At 41.0% G+C, this 24,055-nt stretch overlaps 1 protein-coding gene across 1 annotated transcript in view; it reads right to left on the reverse strand.

Annotated features, from left to right (window-relative positions):
* The window catches only part of ACER3 (alkaline ceramidase 3), a 63,665-nt gene that overhangs the window by 34,496 nt on the left and 5,114 nt on the right, over positions 1-24,055 (reverse strand). The window contains exon 2 of the mRNA XM_076328473.1: positions 4,917-5,027. Within this exon, the coding sequence (XP_076184588.1) occupies positions 4,917-5,027 (111 nt within the window). The remainder of the gene's footprint in view (positions 1-4,916; positions 5,028-24,055) is intronic.

Raw genomic sequence — 24,055 nt, forward strand, 5'->3', positions numbered from 1 at the left:
TCTTTAGACATACTTCTCATCACGTAACTTCAGGATCACGACATTTCTAAGGAATATTTACTTCACAGAAACTGTCACTGCAATGAGACGTTCTACCAGCTTTGTAGTTTTCAAAATATGAGTGAACACGATCACTGCAATTACACCAATTTTCAACAGAAGCCACTTCCCCGTACAGCCGTTGACAAACTGAGCAACAGATTTGCTCACCTTGTAAGCAGGGGTTACATCAACGAACCTCTCAAGTTATACGGGATATACATAAATCACGTATTAAGCACAGAATACACATTGAGTCACAATATTATGAGATCAGAATAGCACTTAAAAAGACTGGAAATGCAAAGTCAGGTTAGCTACTATATGTAGACTAACATGGTCTTTTTTGTCCTGCAGCAAACACAATGTGTGGTTACTGCCAGTTGATAAAATAGTTGTGTTAGTGATGACGTAAAAGCAATGCATCTGCAAACTTTACTTCATACACAGTTATTTCACCGTGCTTCAACACCGTCAAAGACTTCAAGGCAATATCCATGCTAGAAATAATCTGATATTATACACGAGATCCAGCTCCATATATGAACCATATAAACTCTCAGGATTTTAATCCTAGAGGACACAAATATCCCCTACGAATTTTTCAATAGTTTTAGGAATAATCAGAAGTATCACATAATCAGCGATAATTCATTTCGATATAAGACTATCCATCAGCATTCAAAATTCTTATCATAAGTCCAAAGTCTTTACAGAAAAAGCAGTTTATTAGGATTTCATAGACGTGGTTTGAATTTAAACTGTACAGGCACTGCATGAAAACATTCTGAAGGAAGGATGCTCCAGATGCAAACACCTTTATTTAGGCATCTACACACAAGCCAGGTGTCAAAGCTTCCACTAAAGAGAATGCATTATAAAGAGTATTTCAGCTGGCCAAATATAAGGGAATATTTTAGGATGAGCCAAAATGATTCTCTAGGCTTTACTGACTGCAATGGGAGACAGACCCCTCTGCACAGGCAGACAAACGTTTAGGTGTTTGAATCTGGAGCTGAATTCCACCTATGGTTTCTTACAATGATAGAACTGAAGATAAACAACATACTGCATCATAAACAGTCAAAGAATGAAACAAGATGAAAAAATAGAATTAAATAAACAATTTTTATTGAATTATTTTGTTTTGTAATGGTTTCCCCCCACAGCGTAAGAGACAGGAGAGACCTTGGTTACTCCAAGGGTACAGCTCTACAAGTAAACTCGAGCATGGCTGGGACTGTTCCCAGACGCTATAATGCAACCGTCTGCGCTAGTGAATTGTTAGAACAGTCTGCGGCGTGAATCTGGCCTGTTCCAACTAGCACTTTTCCCGAGCAGCTCCCAGGCACAGCCCAGCAGCCAGAAGAGTCCAGGACCTGTGCCCAGCAGGGAATTTGTATGCGGTCACCTTGTTTTGGAGGCTAAGACGAACAGACACGGGCTGTTCCACACTTGTTGGCTTCAGCAGTCAGGAATGTTCCCAAGCGCATTTGATTTACTAACAACGACGTGGCCTAAGCACCTTCTCTATGGCTGTTAGGTAAGAATAAAGGTATTAACTTTGACTGAAGGGCTTCTAACAGCTATTTTCACAGATACAGAGTTTCACTGGAAATGAAATTTAGTAGGTTGTTTACGAGTTCCTATGGCTATGTCTAACATAGAAATCTTTTTGCATCCTTTTTTTCCTCCACTTTGGCACAGCTTGAATAACTGATCCCTGAACAGGCCAAAGAAATACAAAACAGAACAATCCTTCCAAATTACAAGTAAAGCATCTAATAAAGTATATGACTCCATTGACTGCTTTTTCTTATCTTCTTAGGTCCAAAACAGTTACACTCTCTATTTATTTTTTTTTAAATTGAGACCCTTCTAGAAGATGAACCATTTGGGAATCATAGTTTCCCAGGACGCATGAGGAAATGACACATGGTAGAATCTGATACAATACCACAGCATCATAAGGAACCATCCAAAAAAACCTGCTTATTCTTCGAGGTAGTGACGGTCTGATGATTTGTTCCACCTACTTTGTGAGATGCAACATGCTAAAGTAATTGCTTAAGATTGTTCTTCATAATTTATAGGTTGATTAAATAATTCCCTAAAGCTTAAAAATCATATCCGGTTCCTATTGAGTTCATTGACGACATGCCCTTTGAACTGTAAGGCAGCAGAAATAAGAGCTGAGAACAGTGTGCTATATCTCAAAGAACTTGCTGAAAAGCGCAACTCAGTCTCGGCACCAGTATGAACAAGAAATGTATTTGAACAGTTATTTAGAAATCCCCCTTCTTGTCCTGCCAACTGTGGATTTTAGCATGTATGTGGAACTAACAGTGCTTTCCTAATTCAAAATGCATTTGGTTCAAAGAGGAAATAAATGTCAACAAAAGAAGTTGTGGGGTATAAAGTGAAGCACTGAACGCGGCATGGTAAAACACAAAGGAACTGACGATCAGCTAAATGTCTGGAAGCATCCAAAAGAAACAGCTGATTTGGATCAAAATAATGTCTAGAAACAACACTTCCTCTGTTCTCAAACGCTAACAGATTTAATTTTAATGTCCGCTTTGACAGCTGTCTTTTAACATCTTGTAAAATCTCAGTAATGATTCAAAGTTGTTAAAACCTAACTGAAGTGCCCTCCGTTCCACCCCCATCTTCATAGCAGAATTGTTAAAGCATTTCTACTTCAACAAAACAACCCTTAGACCCTACTCGCTAGTTAGAAGCTCTGCTATATGGTCTTTATGAAGCACGGTGCCCGAAGTGAAATCAGAAGTTTGTGTTGAATTCACTATCCCTTTACAGATTAAGTCTATACTTGTTTGTTACAAATTAAGTAAGTGGAGTGAAATCTGTTAATAAATAAAATTACTGTAAGGGAAAGAATTCTCTCTGGTACTTTCTTACAAAAAGAAATCTCTGTACACTTACTCTATCTCCACTTCAGTATGGTTCTCATTCAGTCACATGCACAGAGAGAATGCCAATGTTCTTGGCACATTTCAACTGTATTTAAAATTCTGTTTATCTTCTCATTTGCTGCTTTTATTCTGTAGTAGAACAAATGTTAAGAGGTTGTGATTCCAAACCATCCTGTTCCTGTTTTTCACTGAGAAACTATAAAGCCTTCTATATTCCTTTACATCTTTCAACTGCTGTAAAACAGTCCAGCATTACGAATACTGAAGCAGAGACAAAACAGAAGAGAAACGTTTTTGGGAGTGACCTTTAATGTTAGGTGCAACATATGAGATAAAAATCAAGCCATGCAAGCATTTATCACTTCAGACAGGAGTCAAAGGCATCCCAGTCACAGATGAGCAGAGCCCAGCAGGAACTCAGGACTGCCCTCCAGCACTGCTGTCAAATACGCAGGCTGAGCTCCCCTTCGTGAACACCAAGAACAGTATAAAACTGAAGTCCATGGTATTTATTGTGATCAAAAACAGACTTCTTTTGTTTGTTTTAAACATTTTAAACATTAAACAGTATATGAGAATTGCCCACTCAGGGCAGTCTTGGTGCGACAGCCTGACATTCTGGTCAGATAGCGGCACACTTTGTCCATCATGAAGTGTCACTGAGAGAGGTAGCCACAAGTTACGGTGAAGACTGAGTCTCAAACACAGAGTTGTACTTTTCTTTTTTCTTTCATTTAGAAAGAATGGCAGTATAGGATACTTTGATTCAAGAATATGCAAACCGTCAACTTCAGCAAATGCTTACACACTGTTTCGTTCCCTGTCTTTTTAAAAGGAAACCCTGACCTTCAAGAATTCCTTCTGCCAAACTATTTTATACTGAGACAAAAATGAGTAATTACTCAAAACCATAAAAAGCCTACAAATGGCTATTTGGAAAGTGTTCAGACAACATTCGAAGCTGTACATTGTTGCTGCTTATCTTTCACACATATCAGCAAAGCTGATGTAACTGAAAAACCATGAAGTTGTACCTAGTGTATGTCACAGTTTAATTGGCATCAAGAATACATTTAGCATATGGATATGTGGTTTTCGACAATGTTTCTCTAAATACATAAGTATACCAATCTTAAAAGTAACATTTATAATAAACCAATCTCTTACCACCGGGAAGACTGGGAAAGACAGCCTCCACAGAGATAGGAGCTATAGCAAACATAGAAATGCTGCGAAACACAGAAATTCTGTGAAATCCACTTCGAGACCCAACTGCCAAATCTGAACCATCTTCAAACATCTTCTTTTCTCATAAGGAACATGGCTTCTAGTTGCATAATTAGTGTTTTAAAGGAAGCTGGTTCTGTTCTAGATTTTGCTATTTTAGAAAAAACTGACTGCCCTTAAGTTCACCTATGCACGAATGTCAAATCGTTCTTCCATCCTTGCAAAACTTCCCAGATACGATGGCAGTTAGGTGGTTGGGTGATATATGCCAAGGAGGAACTGAAAACAAATTCAAACTCATGACAGACTGCTTTTCCAGTTCCTTCAAGATCTTGGCCATTTCTTGTATTACTGTTTCATACAAATGTCACAAAAATATCAATATAGAGTGAAACTGTTTCGAAGTAGGACACACAAGACATCTTCTGTAAATCATCATAAAAGGCCACAGTAAGCTAAGATGCACTGAGCAGGATTTAAAGCCAGAAAAGGATCACTTTAAAATCTCATAAAGTTATGTAGTGAATTCTAACTTCATGTCCTTCCAACAAATACAAATTTTCTGTAAACATTAAAAAGTATAACAAATTGAGGTTTACGTTTCACACACATAGTATTTGGATTTAACTACTTGGCTTATTAATATTTGGATATTGCTCACTGCACATCTGAGCTCTCTTTATAATGAAAGAGCAAATTAAGTTTTACACCTACCTGTAAGACACAAATACGCAGCTAAATACCGTTTTTCAAGTCCATCTTTATAGGTCTGAATCGCACCATAGATTGGAGGTAGAATGAAAATCAGGTTACTCACTGTGTTCCCTGTAGGACAGAAATCAAAAGCAGAGATTTAGAACTGGGTACCGTGCACTTCAAGTAAATAAAGCTGCATTCACTCATTAAAGACAGGTTCAACAGTTTTCATCCAGAAAGCTACACCTTTTCGGAAGTCACACATAATACAAAGTTAAATTTTGGTACAACACAGTTAACTACTTGAAGGCTGAGAACATTTTAACTCTTTTGTCTTTTTTCACATGTATGGATAGTAATAAAATACTAATTTAACTACAAAGTTTGACTTAGATGGTGCTTACTTTCTTGGCAGGAGGCAGAAAAATAGGTTTACCTTGACTGCACAGCTCATGAATTAAAACTCCATTCCTTAAGGAGATATAAGCCCCAAATAGTTCAAGCCTGGTATTTTAAAAGAACTGTTTGTTTGTTTTTCAATTTTCTTAAACCTATTCTTGGAACTCTCTCCTCCACACTCCCTTCAGATACTTTAAGGTCACCGAGTGACTCGTTCCCAAATGAAACCAGTTCAATCTTTACTATTAGTGTGCTAGTCACTGCACACACGCAGAACAAGCCGGACGGGATGCTACAGATCACAACGTAAGACCAAAGACCGTAAGAGGGTACGATAAGGAATAGCAAAAAGTCAGAAGCCTCTGCTGATCAGCGTGATAGGCAACTGTCAAAGCTTATCAAGAGCCTGAACATCGGCAAGACACCACTGCTCTCCATCCCTCCTGCTGAAGCTGGGATGCAACGCAAAGAAATGACACGTGTTGCAGAGAGCAGGGAAAGCAAGAACAAGCCAAGAGCCCAGCTCTCACACCAGGGGGCATGACGACTCTTCCAGCACTGGGGAAGATGAAGGAATCTTTCTTTTTGTTTTCTTTAAGACCACTCTCCCAGTCTGATTTAGATGGTTTTTTTCCAAACTGTCCTGGCCTATGCAAAAGTACAATGAAATATTGAGAAGTTTAAGTGAAGCATAAGGAAATGGTACGTTTCTCAGCAGAAGGGATGCAGATTCAGCTTTTTAGCCTAACCACAAATCATAAACGTGAGAATAAAGGTTATGTAATGGGAATAAAATGACATGAAATTTGGGAAAAAGAGCAAATCTATTAAAAAAGGCAGAACGTTGCTTACAGAAATTAAACTGCACACTTTCACATGCCATCAGCTAAACATATACAAAATTAAAACTCTAATTTCCAAATATCTCAATGAAAAGTACAACGTATGAGGCTATGGAGAGACCAAAAAAACCTATTTCTGGCTTTTTTATTCAACAGAAAAGCTCAGAAGAGTTTCACTTCCTAAAACAAAGAAAAAGAGTGAGCAGGCCACGTCTGAATCACTCCCCTAATTCAAGCACCTATTTTTCAGGAGTCCTACTTCCCAAGATCCATCCCAAAGAAAAGTGAAAACAGCCAAACTATGATCATACAACCCCAAAGTATTACAGCACTTCCGGGAACAAAGATCCATTCTTTACAGGTTTACAGAAAATTCAAACCCAAATGGAAGAAAGGTTATTTCGGAACACATGAAGCAGAAGTGTACCCAGTTACCTTTAACAAGTTAGCTCTTCTAAATTCTCACAAAGTAGATTCAAATCTCAGTTTGAGACAGTCTTCTCGACCAGATAAAAAACACATCTGATTTTTATCAGATCTTCTTTAAATCACTTCCTTATTGATTTAACATCATCTCCTGCACAACCATGAATTTCACCAAGTTATAACAAGCAAAACAGAGATGTGCCAGAGATCCTACTCTTCTAGTCAGCTCTGTAGTAAGTTCCTCCATGTAAAAGAAGCCCAGCTGAAATCAAAACAGCTCTGCAAAGACATACAAGTTTATACCAATATAAAAGGCCTTTTTCATGCTTAAATTCTTTGGGGAATCATTAACCTTTTACAACATTCCCACAGTGTTGCAATGGGCAGTGATTCACTTTCAGTGGAGACCAGGTTTGGAAGAAATTCACTGAAACTCAGTATTGTGTGGTACACTGACCATTACCACGTCCTCCCACAAATCGTGCAAAGATGTCATCCAGCCTCAAAAAGTAGAGTAAAGGCTATATAGTCTGGATAGAGAATCTTCTGCTTCCTGAAGGAGTTCTCAACTATGCCCATTTTCAAGAGTAGTTATTAGGCATTATATAAATATCAGTGTTCAAGGTCACTTCGTTATGAAACTGTCAAAAACCTGGCAAAAATTCAAATACGAAAATGCCAAACAAAAGAAACACCATGATGTTTATCCGCACCTGGGAAGGCACGTGACTTTCGAAGAGATCTGCAGGAGGACAACAAACTTCAGATGGATGCAAGAATGCAGAAAAGAGATTCTTCTGTAGGGAAGCGAAGGTTTCAACACTTCCTGTAAAGCTACAATTGTGTTAGATTATTGAAAATTTACGAGGATTTAATCTAGGACCATCTTGCTGAGAGAGGAAATACCGCGGACCTAATCTAGCTGTAAATTCCTGCCACTCCTTCTTGGCACTTTTTGGCCCACATTATTCAGAACATTTATAGTGTGGATTAGGCAAGCCTATTTGCAAAACATACTTATTGAAAGTTGTGCAAATTTTTTGAAATGGGAAATGGGGGCAGGGGAACAACGAAGTCCTCTGGCATGCTGCTAGCAAAATTACTTCTTTCAAGAACAAAAACTACAAGGCCTCTTTCAAACCCAAGGTCCGTAGGAGTGCGTATTTCATAGAAGTCTAGCTAGTCTTTACAGGATTATCCTCACATAGAATAACTTATAAATTCATTAAAAGGGATTTTTACTAATTCCATCAAAAAACAGTAGTGGGATATGCACAGAGATTAGCAAACAATACCAAGAAAGAAGAAAAAGGTGACACAACTACAGACCCATAACGCTAAAGTTAATTAACAAACAAAGAAGTGAAACAAGTTTTGAAGCAAATAGATATGGAAGATGAAAATAGGAAAAAAGTTGAACTGTCAAGAAACCTAATCTTTTTTTTTTACCAGATTTTCTTTTTTAAAAAAAAGGAAAAAAAATAATGCAGCAGACCTCCTTGGGAAAACCAGAGAGCGGAGAATTTGCAGGACCAGGAAGTGATCTTATTTTTCTTTAGAAAAATTTTTCTTTTCTTTTAGACCAAAGACTGCTTCTCAGCATTTTACCTTCAGCATGTCTGTCAACAGAAGGGAGGACTAGATCATGAGAGGAAGAAATGAATGAACTCGCAGACTGAAATGACAGGAACGGGATTAAATACGATGGCCAAGAACATGCCTTTCAATGCGAATATGAATCCTTATACCAAATGTAGGATTAATCTACTTGAAGAGGCAGAAAAGTGAATTAAGATCGCACAGTGACTGACCATAAGCAATCACTGTAGGCACCAAACCCCCTAAATTTATTTCCAGTAGAGGCAGGGAAAATAGTAACGTCTTCATGCAAGCCAGTAGTAGAATACACTGTTCTCCAGTTACCAATAAAAGAAAAGAGAAAGCACATCAGGTGCAGAGAAACATCACTCAGATGGGAGTGATGAATGGGAGCTTACGACATCAGAAGGGACAAAAATTGCTTAGCTTACCTAGCCTAACAAAACAACGGCTGGATGGAATAAAACCGTGCTCGGTAAATATACCATGGGTAAATGCCAAGGACAAAAGGGAGCTATTTGAACTGCAAGATAATACTGACAAAAGAATAAATAGATGTAAGCTAACCCTAAATAAGCACGGGCTAGAATTAAGAGGAAAGCTTCTCACTGATGAGGAGATATTTACAACTGCTTCCCAAGAGAAATGGGCAGCATGATGAACCTACCTGCTTTCAGGGTGAAGGTCAGTAAGCTCAAAAGCCAGATTACATGATGTGGTGGCCTATCACAGTAGTAAAACAGACTGTGTCCACAAAGATTAGTGGATGATGTCTACCTAGGCTTTAGTAAAGCCTTTGACACTGTCTCCCACAGCATTCTCCTGGAGAAACTGACTGCTCATGGCTTGGAAGGGCATACTCTTCACAGGGTAAAAAACTGGCTGGACGGCCGGGCCCAGAGAGTTGCGGTGAATGGAGTTACATCCAGTTGGAGGCCGGTCACGAGCGGTGTTCCCCAGGGCTCAGTACTGGGGCTAGTTCTGTTCAATATCTTTATCAACGATCTGGATGAGGGGATCGAGTGCACCCTCAGTCAGTTTGCAGACGACACCAAGTTGGGCAGGAGTGTTGATCTGCTCGAGGGTAGGAAGGCTCTGCAGAGGGACCTGGACAGGCTGGATCGATGGGCCCAGGCCAACTGTATGAGGTTCAACAAGGCCAAGTGCCGGGTCCTGCACTTGGGCCACAACAACCCCATGCAGCGCTACAGGCTTGGGGAAGAGGGGCTGGAAAGCTGCCCAGCAGAAAAGGACCTGGGGGTGCTGGTCAGCAGCCGGCTGAACATGAGCCGGCAGTGTGCCCAGGCGGCCAAGAAGGCCAATGGCATCCTGGCCTGTATCAGAAATGGTGTGGCCAGCAGGAGCAGGGCAGTGATCGTGCCCCTGTACTCGGCACTGGTGAGGCCGCACCTCGAATACTGTGTTCAGTTTTGGGCCCCTCACTCCAAGAAGGACGTTGAGGTGCTGGAGCGTGTCCAGAGAAGGGCAACGAGGCTGGTGAGGGGTCTGGAGAACAAGTCTGCTGAGGAGCGGCTGAGGGAACTGGGGTTGTTTAGCCTGGAGAAAAGGAGGCTGAGGGGAGACCTCATCGCTCTCTACAACCACCTGAAAGGAGGTTGTAGCGAGGTGGGGTCGGTCTCTTCTCCCAAGTCACAAGCGATAGGACGAGAGGAAATGGCCTCAAGTTGCGCCAGGGGAGGTTTAGATTGGGTATTAAGAAAAATTTCTTCACTGAAAGGGTTGTCAAGCACTGGACCAGGCTGCCCAGGGAAGTGGTGGAGTCCCCATCCCTGGAGGTATCTAAAAGATGTGTAGAGGTGGCGCTTAGGGACATGGTTTAGTGGTGGATTTGGCAGTGTTAGGTTAACGGTTGGACTTGATGGTCTTAAGGGTCTTTTCCAATCTAAATGATTGTATGACTTAACAAATTTTCATAAAAGTCTTTCAAGACTGTTTTAATGCAAACCATTGTTTCAAAATACTGTTTTACTCATTGAGAGAATGCCATACCATACCAGAACAAAATCAAATTTATGCAAAACATCATTTCAACAGGCCTCTGTCTACGGGAAGGACAGCTGCATGAGTGTTAAATCACATCTGCACCCTGTTCTACAAATACACAAGTAAAACCTGACAAGTCTTTTTTAGGATGCATGTACATTCAGAGTCACATTCAGGTCCTAAAAAATATCCATATTATCATAAATGCACAAAGATCTACCTATACAAAGACTGACCACTTCAAAGACAAAAAATATAAACTTAAAGAGGAAATAGTATTTACAGGCAAACACGGGCACAATACACTGCTTACTGTTATACAGACAGCTTGGTACAGTTAGAGAGTACACAAATTTAAAGGACCTTATTTGGGGAAATGGAAACTTTATGAAAGTATGTAGTTAATTCTACATTAGAAAGTCATTTCTACAATAAACTTGGATGAGGAGTCAAAAGGATAAAACAAGTAAAGCTGTAAGTCAGTCAAGTTGTAACAGAACATGGTCATAAAGAAATAATACACAGGATGTAAAAACATCAGGAACACAACACAGAGTTAGAATATAGGTGATGTTTTTAGTGAGGGAGGAAAAGTGCTACTATAAAAAAGAAGCAAAAATTATAATATTCAGCTTTTGACAAGGTGTTGTGGTTTAACCTGGCAGGCAGCTAAATACCACACAGCCGTTCGCTCACTGCCCCCCTCCCAGTGGGATGAGGGAGAGAATCAGGGAAAAAAAGAAGTAAAATTTGTGGGTTGAGATAAAGACAGTTTAATAGGACAGAAAAGGAAGGGAAAATAATAATAATAAATAATAATAATAATAATAAAAGAATATACAAAATAAGTGATGCACAATGCAATTGCTCACCACCCACCAACTGATGCCCAGCCAGTCCCCGAGCAGCGGTCACACCCCCCCGGCCAACTCCCCCCAGTTTCTGTACTGAGCATGACGTCCCATGGTATGGAATGTCCCTTTGGCCAGTTGGGGTCAGCTGTCCTGGCTGTGCCCCCTCCCAGCTTCTCGCTGGCAGGGCATGAGAAGCTGAAAAGTCCTTGACTGGTGTAAGCACTGCTCAGCAACAACTAAAACATCGGTGTGTTATCAACATTATTCTCATACTAAATCCAAAACACAGCACTGTACCAGCTACTAGGAAGAAAATGAACTCTATCCCTGCCGAAAGCAGGACACAAGGTGACCAATGTGATTTACACAGTGTTAAGAGATCCTTTTTCCTATGTTGGTACACAGAATGACTGCAAGATTTATGTATTGGGTTTGTGTGGCAAGGCTTTGGTAGCGGGGGGGCTACAGGGGTGGCTTCTGTGAGAAGCTGCTAGAAGCTTCCCCCATGTCTGATAGAGCCAATGCCAGCCGGCTCCAAGACGGACCCACTGCTGGCCAAGGCCGAGCCCATCAGCGACGGTGGTAGCGCCTCTGGGATAACATATTTAAGAAGGGGAAAAAAAAAAAAAAAAAAAAAAGAAGAATCTGCACAACAACAATTGCAGCCGGAGAAGAGAGGAGTGAGAATACGTGAGAGAAACAACTCTGCAGACACCAAGGTCAGGGAAGAAGGAGGGGGAGGAGGTGCTCCAGGCGCCGGAGCAGAGATTCCCCTGCAGCCCATGGAGGACCCCACACTGGAGCAGGTGGGTGTCTGAAGGAGGCTGTGACCCCGTGGGAAGCCCATGCTGGAGCAGGCTCCTGGCAGGACCTGTGGACCCGTGGAGAGAGGAGCCCACGCTGGAGTAGGTTTGCTGGCAGGACTTGTGACCCCATGGGGGACCCATGCTGGAGCAATCTGTTCCTGAAGGACTGCATCCCCTGGAAGGGACCCACGCTGGAGCAGTCTGTTCCTGAAGGACTGCACCCCCTGGAAGGGACCCACGCTGGAGCAGTTCATGAAGAACTGCAGCCCGTGGGAAGGCCTCACGCTGGAGAAGTTCCTGGAGGACTGTCTCCCGTGGGAGGGACCCCACGCTGGAGCAGGGGAAGAGTGTGAGGAGCCCTCCCCCTGAGGAGGAAGGAGCGGCAGAAACGTGTGATTGAACTGACCCCAACCCCCATTCCCCGTCCCCCTGCGCCGCTCGGGGGGGAGGAGGTAGAGAAAATCGGGAGTGAAGTTGAGCCCAGGAAGAAGGGAGGGGTGGGGGGAAGGTGTTTTTAAGATTTGTTTTTTATTTTCTCATTACCCTACTCTGATTTGATTGGTAATAAATTAAATTCATTTTCCTCAAGTCGAGCCTGTTTTGCCCGTGACGGTAATTGCTGAATGATCTCTCCCTGCCCTTATCTCGACCCATGAGCCTTTCGTTATATTTTCTCTCCCCCGTCCAGCTGAGGAGGGGAGTGATAGAGCGGCTTTGGTGGGCACCCGGTGTCCAGCCTGGGTCAACCCACCACAATTTACCAACTGCAAGGATCTTTTCAAATGTTAAAATGCTCTTTCTCTCTCTGTCAAACAGATGAAGACTTTTCACTCCGCTATGGTTTCTACAAGACTCAAAACCAGTAGAAATAGATGTTACCCTCAGAGGGCAAAGAAGAAAACTTTTGCAGTTTAAAAAGTTGACTCTACATAAAAAGCTCATTCACAATCAGGACTAACAAACATGACATTCATTACAGGCTTTCAGCCTCCCCTTAAGGACAACTGCACCTCACTGTGAAACAGGAGAAAGGAAAGTGGTTGCTATTTTCTAAAATAGATACCGAAGTTGCAATAAAGTCAAAGTGTCCCTTTAAGTAAAGCAAGCAAGCAAACATGATTTTGAAAACATCCATTGCATTGTCTGGCTATCGTGGTGCTCTGCACAGTCAATTTTGGTGCACTTCCTGGATCACGTAGCTTTTTCTTTTTCCATCATTGCATGGAGAAAATAAAAATAATTCTAAAAAACAAAGCCTGTCAGATGGCATCATGCGGAACTTGAATCATCCTTCTAGGTGCTTTCAGATGTAAGGAATTCTATCTCATGGCTTTTGTTTCTGGAATCATCTCAAGCAGCTCTGGTGCAAACTACAGCTCATTATTAGAGGGTTTACCAAATTTAAAGAAATTGCGAAGCAACGCAATTCAGGCACATTTGAGAGCATAACCATCTACCATTAGGTACCCTCTCTTTTAAGGACAGATTTTTCTCTTGGAAGGATCTCTAGGGATAGGAAACCAACGATCACAGAATCATAGAATCATTAAGGTTGGAAAAGACCTCTAAGATCATCGAGTCCAACCATCAACCCAACACCACCATGCCCACTAAACCATGTCCCTAAGTGCCTCATCTACTCGTCTTTTAAATACCTCCAGGGATGGGGACTCCACCACTTCCCTGGGCAGCCTGTTCCAATGTTTAACCACTCTTTCAGTACACAAATTTTTCCTCATGTCCAATCTAAACCTCCCCTGGCGCAACTTGAGGCCATTTCCTCTCGTCCTATTGCTTGTTACTTGGGAGAAGAGACTGACCCCACCTCGCTACAACCTCCTTTTTTCAGGTGGTTGTAGATGAACACACACAGAGCATAACAGCAAAAGAAAGGCGTAAAAAGGGCAGTCCTGTGCCCAGCAGCACCAGGTAAGGTGAAACAACAAAAGACAAAAAGGTGTTTGGAAATTAGATTTGAACTGGAGGAGTAGGTAGCCTAACAGCTTAAAAACTGAGGAGGAATCTAGAGTATTTCCTTACAAGAAACTCATTCAAACCTAATACGGGAGCCCTTGCTAAGATACAAGTACTTCATAGCTCACCTATCGCAGCATTGTAAGTGTCAACAGTGGAATTAATTTGAATAAAATCCAACAAGTTTCCATACAGTATATGCTATATATTATCAGTCAACAATAACTAAGCCAGAGCCCAAAGGAGGTTTGTATCACCGACGTTTCAAAATACAGGCATTTCATGATTGTTCAGAAGACCCAACTACACGGAATCAGCTGTTTTGGCCACTGACTTCAATCTTGTGCTGTTTTCGCTTACGGCTTATCACCAGGAGGGCAGTATAGCAATTAGATTTTCACTTCCACCAGCCATTTTTAATATCTTCCACTTCAAAGTCTACAATAACTGCACCTCAGAGTGCCAGGAAATGAAAACTCCTGTCACCATTTGATATTTCAGAAGGACCTCAAGGGGAGAAAACAAAGTCATCCCAACGGGAATTTTGCCAATATGTAATTACTAAACTCCCTACTTGCTAATGTGCATGAAGGATCAATATAAACTTCCTGTTACTCAGTGAACCACAACACAGCGTTACTCCAGGCTGGAGCACAGGACCAACGCCGACTTAATAAAAAAAAAAAAAAAAAAAAAGGAAAAACGGGAGTGGAGGGTGTTTAGAGTGTTTATTTTTAAGCGACAAGATCCCTTTCTTAGCTCCTATAATTCTCCTTTCCAAATACTAAGCAAGCCTTGATTTGCTTTACCTGGACATTAACTGAAGTTGCAACTTCAGCAATTCAGCTGCAACTTGTTTTAGCCACCACATTTCTAATAACAAAATGGGAAAAATATGAAGGAAACAAATAGTGAAGCAATTACTGAACTGTATAAGCTATGTATGAAAGCTTCCTGAAGAACTATAAAAATGGGTACGGATAAATAACACTTCAAACTAATGGGTTATTAGAGGGACTATTAGATCTCCCTAGGTATTTAAAATAAAATCAGAAATCTAAAGAGTAAGTCCATATAGATCATAGGAATCATAAAATTAACAGGTAGATAAAACACCACAGAAAAATGTGATAAAGTGAGTACATTACAAAGGAATGCTGCATTAATCTAGCTCTGTACAGATGATGGCATACTATTACGAGAAAAACTGTAAGGGACAAATGAGAGGGAGGGGTCAGATACAGCAACCAGGAGTACTACAAAGGAAAAGAAAGATCTTTAAAAAAAAAAACAAAAAACAAACAGCTACCTAAATGTCGGCCAGGCAGCAGCTACAAGAAAGCAACGTGAAAGCCAACAGATTTACACGGGGAAGGACTGAAAAAAAATAAAATTATTTGTACTACTAAAGAAGAGCATTCTGATCAGCACTAACAGACTGAAACAAGGAAAAGGGAAGTTTAGGTAGAAATGAAGTTTATCTGGCAGCAGCAGCATCTTCCCAAAAGAAGCCATGAATCCTGGAACAGTTTCAAACAAGAGTGGACAACACGCTGCAAGATACACGAAGAAAACAATCCACCGTGGGCAAAGAAAGGAAGCAAACGAGGCAGGAACGCAGCCTCCTCCTCAATGTTAGCACCAACACAGATGCATACCACTAACGTGAGCACACTGCGTTCCAGTCGCACGCGTCTCAGCCCCAGCTGCAACAGAGCGTTGCTTCCAGTAAGCCAAAGTGCTGGGACGAGGCCAAAAAAACTAAAGGCAGCATTGCTGCTGCAGAGCTGGTGGCCAACTGGGCGGTTTTAGTGTTTAAAGTCAGCGTGCAGGGCAGTGCTTCTAGATCTTCTAGGCTGCTTCTCCCTTGCTGGGCCTCCATTTCTCCAGGGTATGTAAAGGTACGCTGATATCCTTCTGGAGGGGTAAACCATTTCAGCGATTTACTGGATTGGGGAGAGGTAATGAGGTAATTTTAGAAAAAAACCATTAATTATTAACAACACAATTTGATTTTTATTCCCAGTGCTCATTTATGAGTGGTTCCAACATGCTGTGTCAAGTGATACGTTCCGATTTATGGCCTTACACACTTCCTATTCCAGCTGCAGAATTCATTCCTTTGGCATTCCTCATACTAGTTCAGCTAATATTTTTGTAGATGTTTTTACTCTGACTACAGTATTTCGTGTTACATTTGTGTTCTTCAAAACAGTCAAAAGGTAATTAGGAGAAAAAGCTCTCGACACTCCTGACTAACAAAGCACACACAAGAAAGCTCAGTTCAAACCTGTAAAGCGTGGGTGTATTTTCTAATGCACAAGCCTCTCTTTGGTATGCACGTCTTACAAAAGCACTTATTATTAAACTGCTTCTGAATTGCCCCAGGTTACAATTAAGCTATCCTTTTCTTTACCCTCACCTCTCTGCAAAGTGCTTTGCTACCATGTAGTAAAGACACTAGAAAATCGGAACCTAACAGGAGACCGTACTAATGCTGACCTTGCTTCTTATGTATATTATACTGAAAATAAATGAGTAAAAGCTAATACTACACAAATCCAAATTTTAAAGCTCCACATGTTTCTTCATAAGAAACTGATACCCTTGCAATCCCAGAAATCCAACATTTGCGTTCATAACGCAGGTTTAAAGTGAGATGGTGAAACATTCATTGCTGGGCTAAGAAGTTTTTGCTCTTCCCCCTCAAATCTAAAACATATTGGTTACCTATTCAGTCTCCATTACTGCAGTGTCTGAGCAACCCCAGCCTTCTGTGTACTTATCCTCAATATCCTTGCAAGAGGAGGACAGGCTAGAAGAGGGTGCCTGAGTCACAAAAAAACCTGCATAAAACCAAAGCCAGGACTTTCAAACACCAAAGTGTTCCTCCAGCCACTAGACCATTCTTACCTGCCACAATAAGAATTAATGAGTTCACCGCAACACCTCTCGTAAATAAAGCTTCAAAGTAGAAAGTACATCAGAGTAAGAACTGGATACTTTCCAGAAATAACATTTTTGTTACAAATTCTTGTAATGCTTAGCATAATGGAGTCGTCCTCCTCCTCCTGGAGTTCTTAAAGACTATCACAAATGAATAAAAAGTGTCTGAAGCCCCAGAACTTGGATTGATTTTTTTTTTTGAGAAGGATGACCAATTTTTTTTTCAGAAGGATCTGTCGTGAAGCCTTTCATGAGTGAAGTCCAAGGTCTGCATGAGATGCTGTTCCTCAGAAGAAGGTTAATAGGTCAGATTACGAAACGTGGAGGACCGACTGTGAAGTTTAACAGATAATTATGAAAGCAATTGCAAGGGAAATATTCTGAGGTGACAGGCCAGGACAAAGATAGCTACAACAGCTAAATCAAAAAGCCATGTTCCTCACTTTTGAAGCCAGTTTTGCTAATTATCTTACTGTGGCTCTAACGATGTCTATCACACATAGGCCTGTCACAAGTACAGGGCATTCTGAAGCATTAATAAATCGCTTTTGGGTTTTGAAGGGACCATTACACAAAAAATGACAGTATTTAAGGATGTAACAAAAGTGCTAGAATCTACCCTTGGCCATTTTTTGTGATTGCAAGAAGCAGCCTGGACAAATATGATAGTACACAGCTCCTTTACAGAACATTTTATTCCGAATCCAAGATAACCACAATTAACTGCACTACAAGGAATAAACTTGCATTACAATTAGCTGATATGCCATCCTGTCGTATTTTAATGTTGCTTTCCTAGAGTATGGGAAGCCTCACAGAAAAGAAAGCATCATTTCTCTGATAAACATGCACCTAAAATGATAGCAAGCAGACCAATTACTTTGAAGTACACCTGGAAGGATTTTGCAAGGAAATTTAAAGTAAAAACAGTTGACATAGGCAGATCATTTGAAATATCAATCTAGAAAGCTCACCGAAAGCAAGTGCTTACAGCTGGAAAATGCAATCAAAGTCTAAAGAGATTAGGCTGAGATGATGTAAAGTTAGAATATTACATGCAATAAGCTTGTTGCTGAAGGGCAATTTGCTGCTATTATAGCCTTTACTGGAAAACAAAATAAAATGTATTTTAAATGTTATTTTAAGACAGGCTGATGATGTCAGACTGGAAGGACACAACCAAGATGGGGAAGCTTATTCTTCAGCCACTGCTAAAACTAAGCAGTGAGCAATATGATGTTATAGCAATCATCCATTTCATTTGCATCATACTTAACTCCTTCCAGTTCACCTTTCTTCTTCTATGCTGGTGTCAGCATCCTGGCTTCATGTTTGGTGTCTGCACCAACTCCTCTAAACCTAAGGGTCTGTCCAGAACAAAAAGCACAGCTTTCGGCAGCTGACAGCTTTGAGCTACCAGAACACATCCAGCTCAGCATCTGTCGGCTCTCACCACGAATAGAGATACCAACGTGAGGCACAATATGCTGTGGGTATCATTTCAGAAGCCCTGTAGGGCTCTTGCAGGCACTGTGCAGTGAGATGGGAGAGCTAAGCATTTGGGGAGCCCAATATCCTCACTGGATGGTGGATGGCAGAGAATAATGTGGGTCAGCGTTCTTTTCCAGATGTTTGACGCTTTAGTTTGAGTAGCCTTTCTTCAAAATCCAAATCCTCCTGCTTTACTCCCTTCCTTGCTATCAGTGTGGATTTCCCCTGGGTGTCCAGAACAATTGAAGTCTCTCCTACTAATGACTCATGCCATTCTTTTGCATTTTGCCCTACTTGGATGGTAGGAAATTAAAGGGGAGACGCTATGTGACAAATGCAAAAGCAGAGCACACGGGGATAATGAAACTAGTCGGCAACCACAGCCTGATTCAGATATACAGCAACCATTCAAACACTGATTGGTGACATTCCCTCTCTTATCATCAGTACTAACAGAAAATCGCATCTGTAACTAATTATCTTTTTTTGCAGGACTGCCTTAAATGAAAAATCCTAAGGCTACCTGGAACATGTGATAAAAGAAAGGCACCTGATCTCAGACATGACTCAGACTCTTCTTTTTCACTCCTAAATACCAAACTTTATCTCTTTTATGTAGGCACTTCTTTTCTCTAAAGTCTTCATAACCTTTTCCACTTAATATGACAACCTCTGGCAAGAACTTTCAACAGTACCCAATTAATTCACTAACCCAAGACTCGAAGGTTGTCGCTCCTAGTCCGCAACTTCTAACTCCAACTCTATTCTTTAGTCACTGTCCAATTGTCACTTCAAGACAACTTTCTTGTTCTTGCTTGAAAAATGAAAAGAAAAAAATTGGCAGTTGCCTATCCACCCACAAACCTTGGCAAAAGCTATTTATCTAGAGGGAAAATGAAGCTTCTCCACAAAGATAGTAAGATCAAAGTCCAAATCTTAAGTATGTCACAATCTAAACCAAATACAGGGAGAGATATACAACACATTGAAGGTTCGAGCTTTAAACACTGTCTTTTTGTTATAAATGTAACTTAATATAGTACCTACACAATAACAGTTCATAAGGTGGATGGCAAGCATTCAGGCAGAAGTCAGTTTTACTGAATAATGATAGGAAACAGTCGAAAACCGTACACAAAATCAACCAAGTTCCCAGCACAAATGGTGGCCCAAAGACTGGCAGAGGAAAACTTTCAGAGGACAGGTTTGAGACAAATGTAGAAAAAGTACGATAAAAGCAGAAAAAAAAATTAATACAAAAGCCATGTGGAAATCAGCATGGAAGAGTTTAAAGACAGGAAAAAGAACTGAAGAGCTTGGAAGGGAATGCGTTTAAGAAAAGGAAATAGCTTTAAAATATTTCTCTGCAGCCTAGAACAGAGAAAGGAAGAAAAAAAAGAGAGAAGAAAAATTAAATTGGGATGGACACAAGAGTTTTAGCATTCGAGTACTGTGCTGATGTTAGACATCGTGCTGAAGACTATATTCTGAGGGGCCTCGCAGGAAGATAAAAATTGGGCCTCGAAAGCTTTAACAGCCACCAAACCCCCAACCTCTGAGTGAAAAGCAACTGTGATATCACAAGATCACAAAGCCATAGCAGTTTGTTTAAGTGAACGAAAACAACATCTGCTGCATGATTTCACTACCACGGTGCACTTTGCTGCTTTCCAAGGCATCTACACAGCTCAATTGAGCTGATTCTTACTAGAGACTGCGCTCACCAGCTCGAAAGAGGCACAAGCGGCACAAACTGGCAGCGCTCATCTGGTTTTCACTCTGCTACTTGTAAAGAAAGCCACGAACTTCCACACTGCTGCTGGTAGCTGCAGCTCTATGGAGATGGCATTGAACCGTACCCATTTGCAGAAGCCAGATCTGCAGGTACAGGGCGCTATGAACAAAAGTGCATTGCCAACCTTCTTTCTAAATTTCTGTTACTAAATTGAAAAAATGAAGAAAAATGTTTTGCTTCTCCAATTTTCCAGGCTGTTTACTCATGCACTGGTCAGTGCGTTGCACACAGTTCGTTCTCTCTGCTTATATGGGTCATTTCCACAACGGTGAAAAGGACTTGGAAAAAACAGAAAAACCCAAAGGAAAAAAGAAAAAAAAAAGATAAAGGCATCAGTTTTCATTCATGAGCAAAATATCACCTGGAGCAACTCTGAGTTTATGTATTTTGTAATTTTTTTTTTTCTTAAGTCTACAAGATTTAAAATCTGAAAAAAAATCTGTAGCCTGTGGGAGGAATGCAGGGAATATCTGTAGAAATACACCCCGCAGCTCTCCTCTGGAGTGTAATAACCCACAGAGCAGGCTCCGCGGCTTGCCTGCTGCAGTCTGGGGCCAGCACTAGACCTGGCAGTCTCTGGCAGGAGGAGAGCGCTGGAAACTCCCTCCAAGAGCAATCAAGTCTATAATGGGAATCACACAAACACATCCTTTCTTGCACAGCAAACCTTGTTAAGTACTCGTAGAGGAAAAATACACCCATTTTACCTAGAAGAAATGTGAACTCCACTCTCTGACAATAAAATCAGTTCTTTGGGTCATTTTAGCTCCCTGTTGTAGGTGACCCGTTTGATTTCAGGGGAAGCCAGATCTGCAGATCCTATTTCTCAAAGACACCTAAGTAATTTTTTGGGTATCCCTGGATTTCCTCATTGTAAGGTCAAAAGACCCATTACAAGGGATCACAGTAGCATGCTCTCCAGTTGGGAAGCAGGTCTCTGCCTGAACAAATGGCGTTGACCAGGGAAGATGAAGAAAACCTGATGAACAAATGACAGATCTAGTACAGAAATACTCTGTCCCAAGATTGTCAGTGTCCAGACTATTTTTAATGCTCAACTATGCTACACAGCTCTACAGGACTTATTCTTCGATCTAATACTGCATCTGATTCCTAGATGCTGGATCTTGTCCAAATGAAAATCCTTATCCAACTGGAATTAGCAATTACTAAAAATCCAGCCTACGGGGTAGTAGCATCTTGAGCTTCCGCTGCAAATAATGAGCTCATTAAAGCACTGTATAAATCAGACAGCTTCCAGAGTCATGTTTTATGACCATAAAGTTGATACCTTGAAATCCTACTAGTTGGAATTCATACAAAACATACTCTGGTGTCCTGTGCCGTAAACCCATGACTCATGTCCTGGTTTCGGAAAAGCAGATGTGAAGGAAGAAACTGAGGGAGAGAAACAGCTAGTATGAGTTATGTACACTGTCCTGGCTTCACTCACCTTGTGCTGTTACGTAGAGGCAGATGTTCAGCTCACCCCCACACGACATCTTTTTCTAATTCTGTTTGTCTGCTTTTCTGCCTAAAGACGACCGAGCTTTGCCTTCTCCTCAAACCTAAAAGTCAAGTCTCAAACCAATGTCCTGAACCTTGTCCAGCTGAACCAGCTGATACCCTTGTCCCCTCCTCCAGCTCCTCTGGTTAAAGCGGAGAGTCAGGGCAACGTTGCCTGGACTAGGCTGCAAGGGAAAATGCCCTCTTGCTCACAAAGCCAGCTAGAGACCCTTTGAGACACACACACCCTGCACACATCATTCCTGGGTCACTCCAAGGACACTGGATTCTGAAAACAAGTCCAAAGGAACCAAGGAACAATGCAATGCCAAATAAAATAAAATAAAGCCACAGGACACAGCTGGGAAACAGATACGCTGCTGGACACTAATCTCAATTTTGAAATAAAGTTTGGAATTTCCCTCAGGAAAGCTCTGCAACATGGAGGGCAGGTTGAGTCACCAGTTGCTGGAAAGGCAAAGAATTGGAGAGGAACCTCGTAAGGCTGGGGGGGCCGCAAAGGGTGCGTCTCCCCACTGGGATTGACAGAGAGGGCTACTTCTGCCTCCCAAACTCCAGACACGCTGAAGTACATACTCTGCCAGAGGTCGATGGACCTTACTGTAAAGGAGATAATGATCCAGCACATGCTGACTGCGCTGATCACTTAGAAAACGTCCGTTTTTCAGTCACTGATCACAGTGCATAGGCAGCATATTTCTTCAAGGAAATTAATTTTTAAAACAGACAGAAAAAAATATCCTGGTCAGAAACTTCAGGTTTTTGAGCTAACACAAAAACCCCAAGTATTTTACAGCTGGATTTTCAAGTGCACAAAGGGGTCTGTGCCTGAAACCTGAAATCTAAACGGTGCCCAGCGAAATCACTGGGACTCTACCCAGAGCTTGCCTATATGGAGATAGTCAGATCAAGTAATGGTAAAAGATCGACACTAAAGCAGTGCTGCTGTGGGTTTTTTTGAGTTGTAACATTCTCTAGCAACTTCTCTCTTCCTGACACCTTCCTTCCTTCTTTGTAGTACTTCCACAACCACAGAATAACCAAGCACCTTTAATTCATGCAGCAGCTCAGCTTCTCTGCTAACGGACTGAAAAATGGCTGTAATTAATGAGGCAGATGTAAAGAGCCCCACACCTAGAAAACTCAAAGCGATTAAAGGTAGGTAGCTTCTCCCTGATAACCACTTGTAAGTGGGTTCCTAAATTTCATTTTTTGATACATATTTTGAATTAAAAGAACTCTTCGCATTTTCTTAACCTTTCATGATCCATGAACCTTTCTATGATCCTCTTTAGGCTTTTGAGATAGCCAGAGAAATAGTGCAGTGTGTTAGCACTTCCATGTGTTGCAAGATAAAATGACCATATACTGCTGAGCTGTTGAGACTGGAGACAACTCCCAGAGTTCCTCTGAACATTTTTACGGCAATTAGTAAATCCTTCTTTTGTTTAAAAAACATCTTCCCCTCTGATCTGTGAAAGGCCCCAGCAAATATGGAAAATGCATTACATAAATAGCAGTTTCACACACACACAAAGACACAACAAACCCCAGACTAAAGACATTTTTGTCTTTCAATTATGACAACAGTCATTTTTATTTGTGACTAACGGCTCGTTTAAAAGCATTTAAAAGTCAGCAGTGTTCCTTTACCATAATTTATTTTACATCAGTCTTCCTATTTCTAGCTACAAATATATATTCTGCAAATTCGCATCATGCAGTTCATAAACCTGTCTGCCTTCGTTTGCACATAAGCAAAATTAAATTGTACAAATGCCACTGCTCTGTTACCATTTGGAGTGGCAGATGTCCAATTGCCAGCTGTACAAGTACTGAATATGAAGCACGAATTATAGAGTAATGAAACGCTTTGTTAAACCATATTTAAGAATTTTATTGTCATTTAATAACTACACAAGCATTAGCAGATAAACACACATGTGGTCCATTACCACAGCATCCATCAAGTTTTAAGCCTATCCATAATGTGATGGATAAATGAGAACTGTTGATTGGACAAATAAAGACTTTCCAAAAGCCTTTGACCCTGTCTTTCAGTGAAAACTCTTGGGAAAACAGAAAATTAAGCTGCCAGGAGGTGAAAAGTAGAGTTGCATCACGGATTAGAAAGTGGCAAAGAGGGGGAAAAAAAAAAAAAGGAAGAATTTAAAAAAAACATATAAATCATTAATTGTGGCAAAATGCATCAAAACAGTGCCACAAGATTATCTTCAGGCTTAAGTGAAATATATACATTTACAACCTGGGAAGGGAAATAAATTAATGCAACGGTATTTGCCACTGACTCAAAACCACTTAAAATCATTAAAGAAATAAGAAAGCATGACAGCAGAAACCATCCATCTGGCTTATGAGTTTACTTCTGCTATATTATTCTTTGAAGGAAGGAACCTCTCTTTCAACTACTTTTTGTCCGCAGCACAAAAAGCAAGCTAGAAGTGTTCATCTTAAAAAGCATCCCACAGCTGAG

The sequence above is a fragment of the Aptenodytes patagonicus genome, chromosome 1 (genome assembly GCF_965638725.1).
Source record: "Aptenodytes patagonicus chromosome 1, bAptPat1.pri.cur, whole genome shotgun sequence".
In the NCBI taxonomy this organism is placed as follows: domain Eukaryota; kingdom Metazoa; phylum Chordata; class Aves; order Sphenisciformes; family Spheniscidae; genus Aptenodytes; species Aptenodytes patagonicus.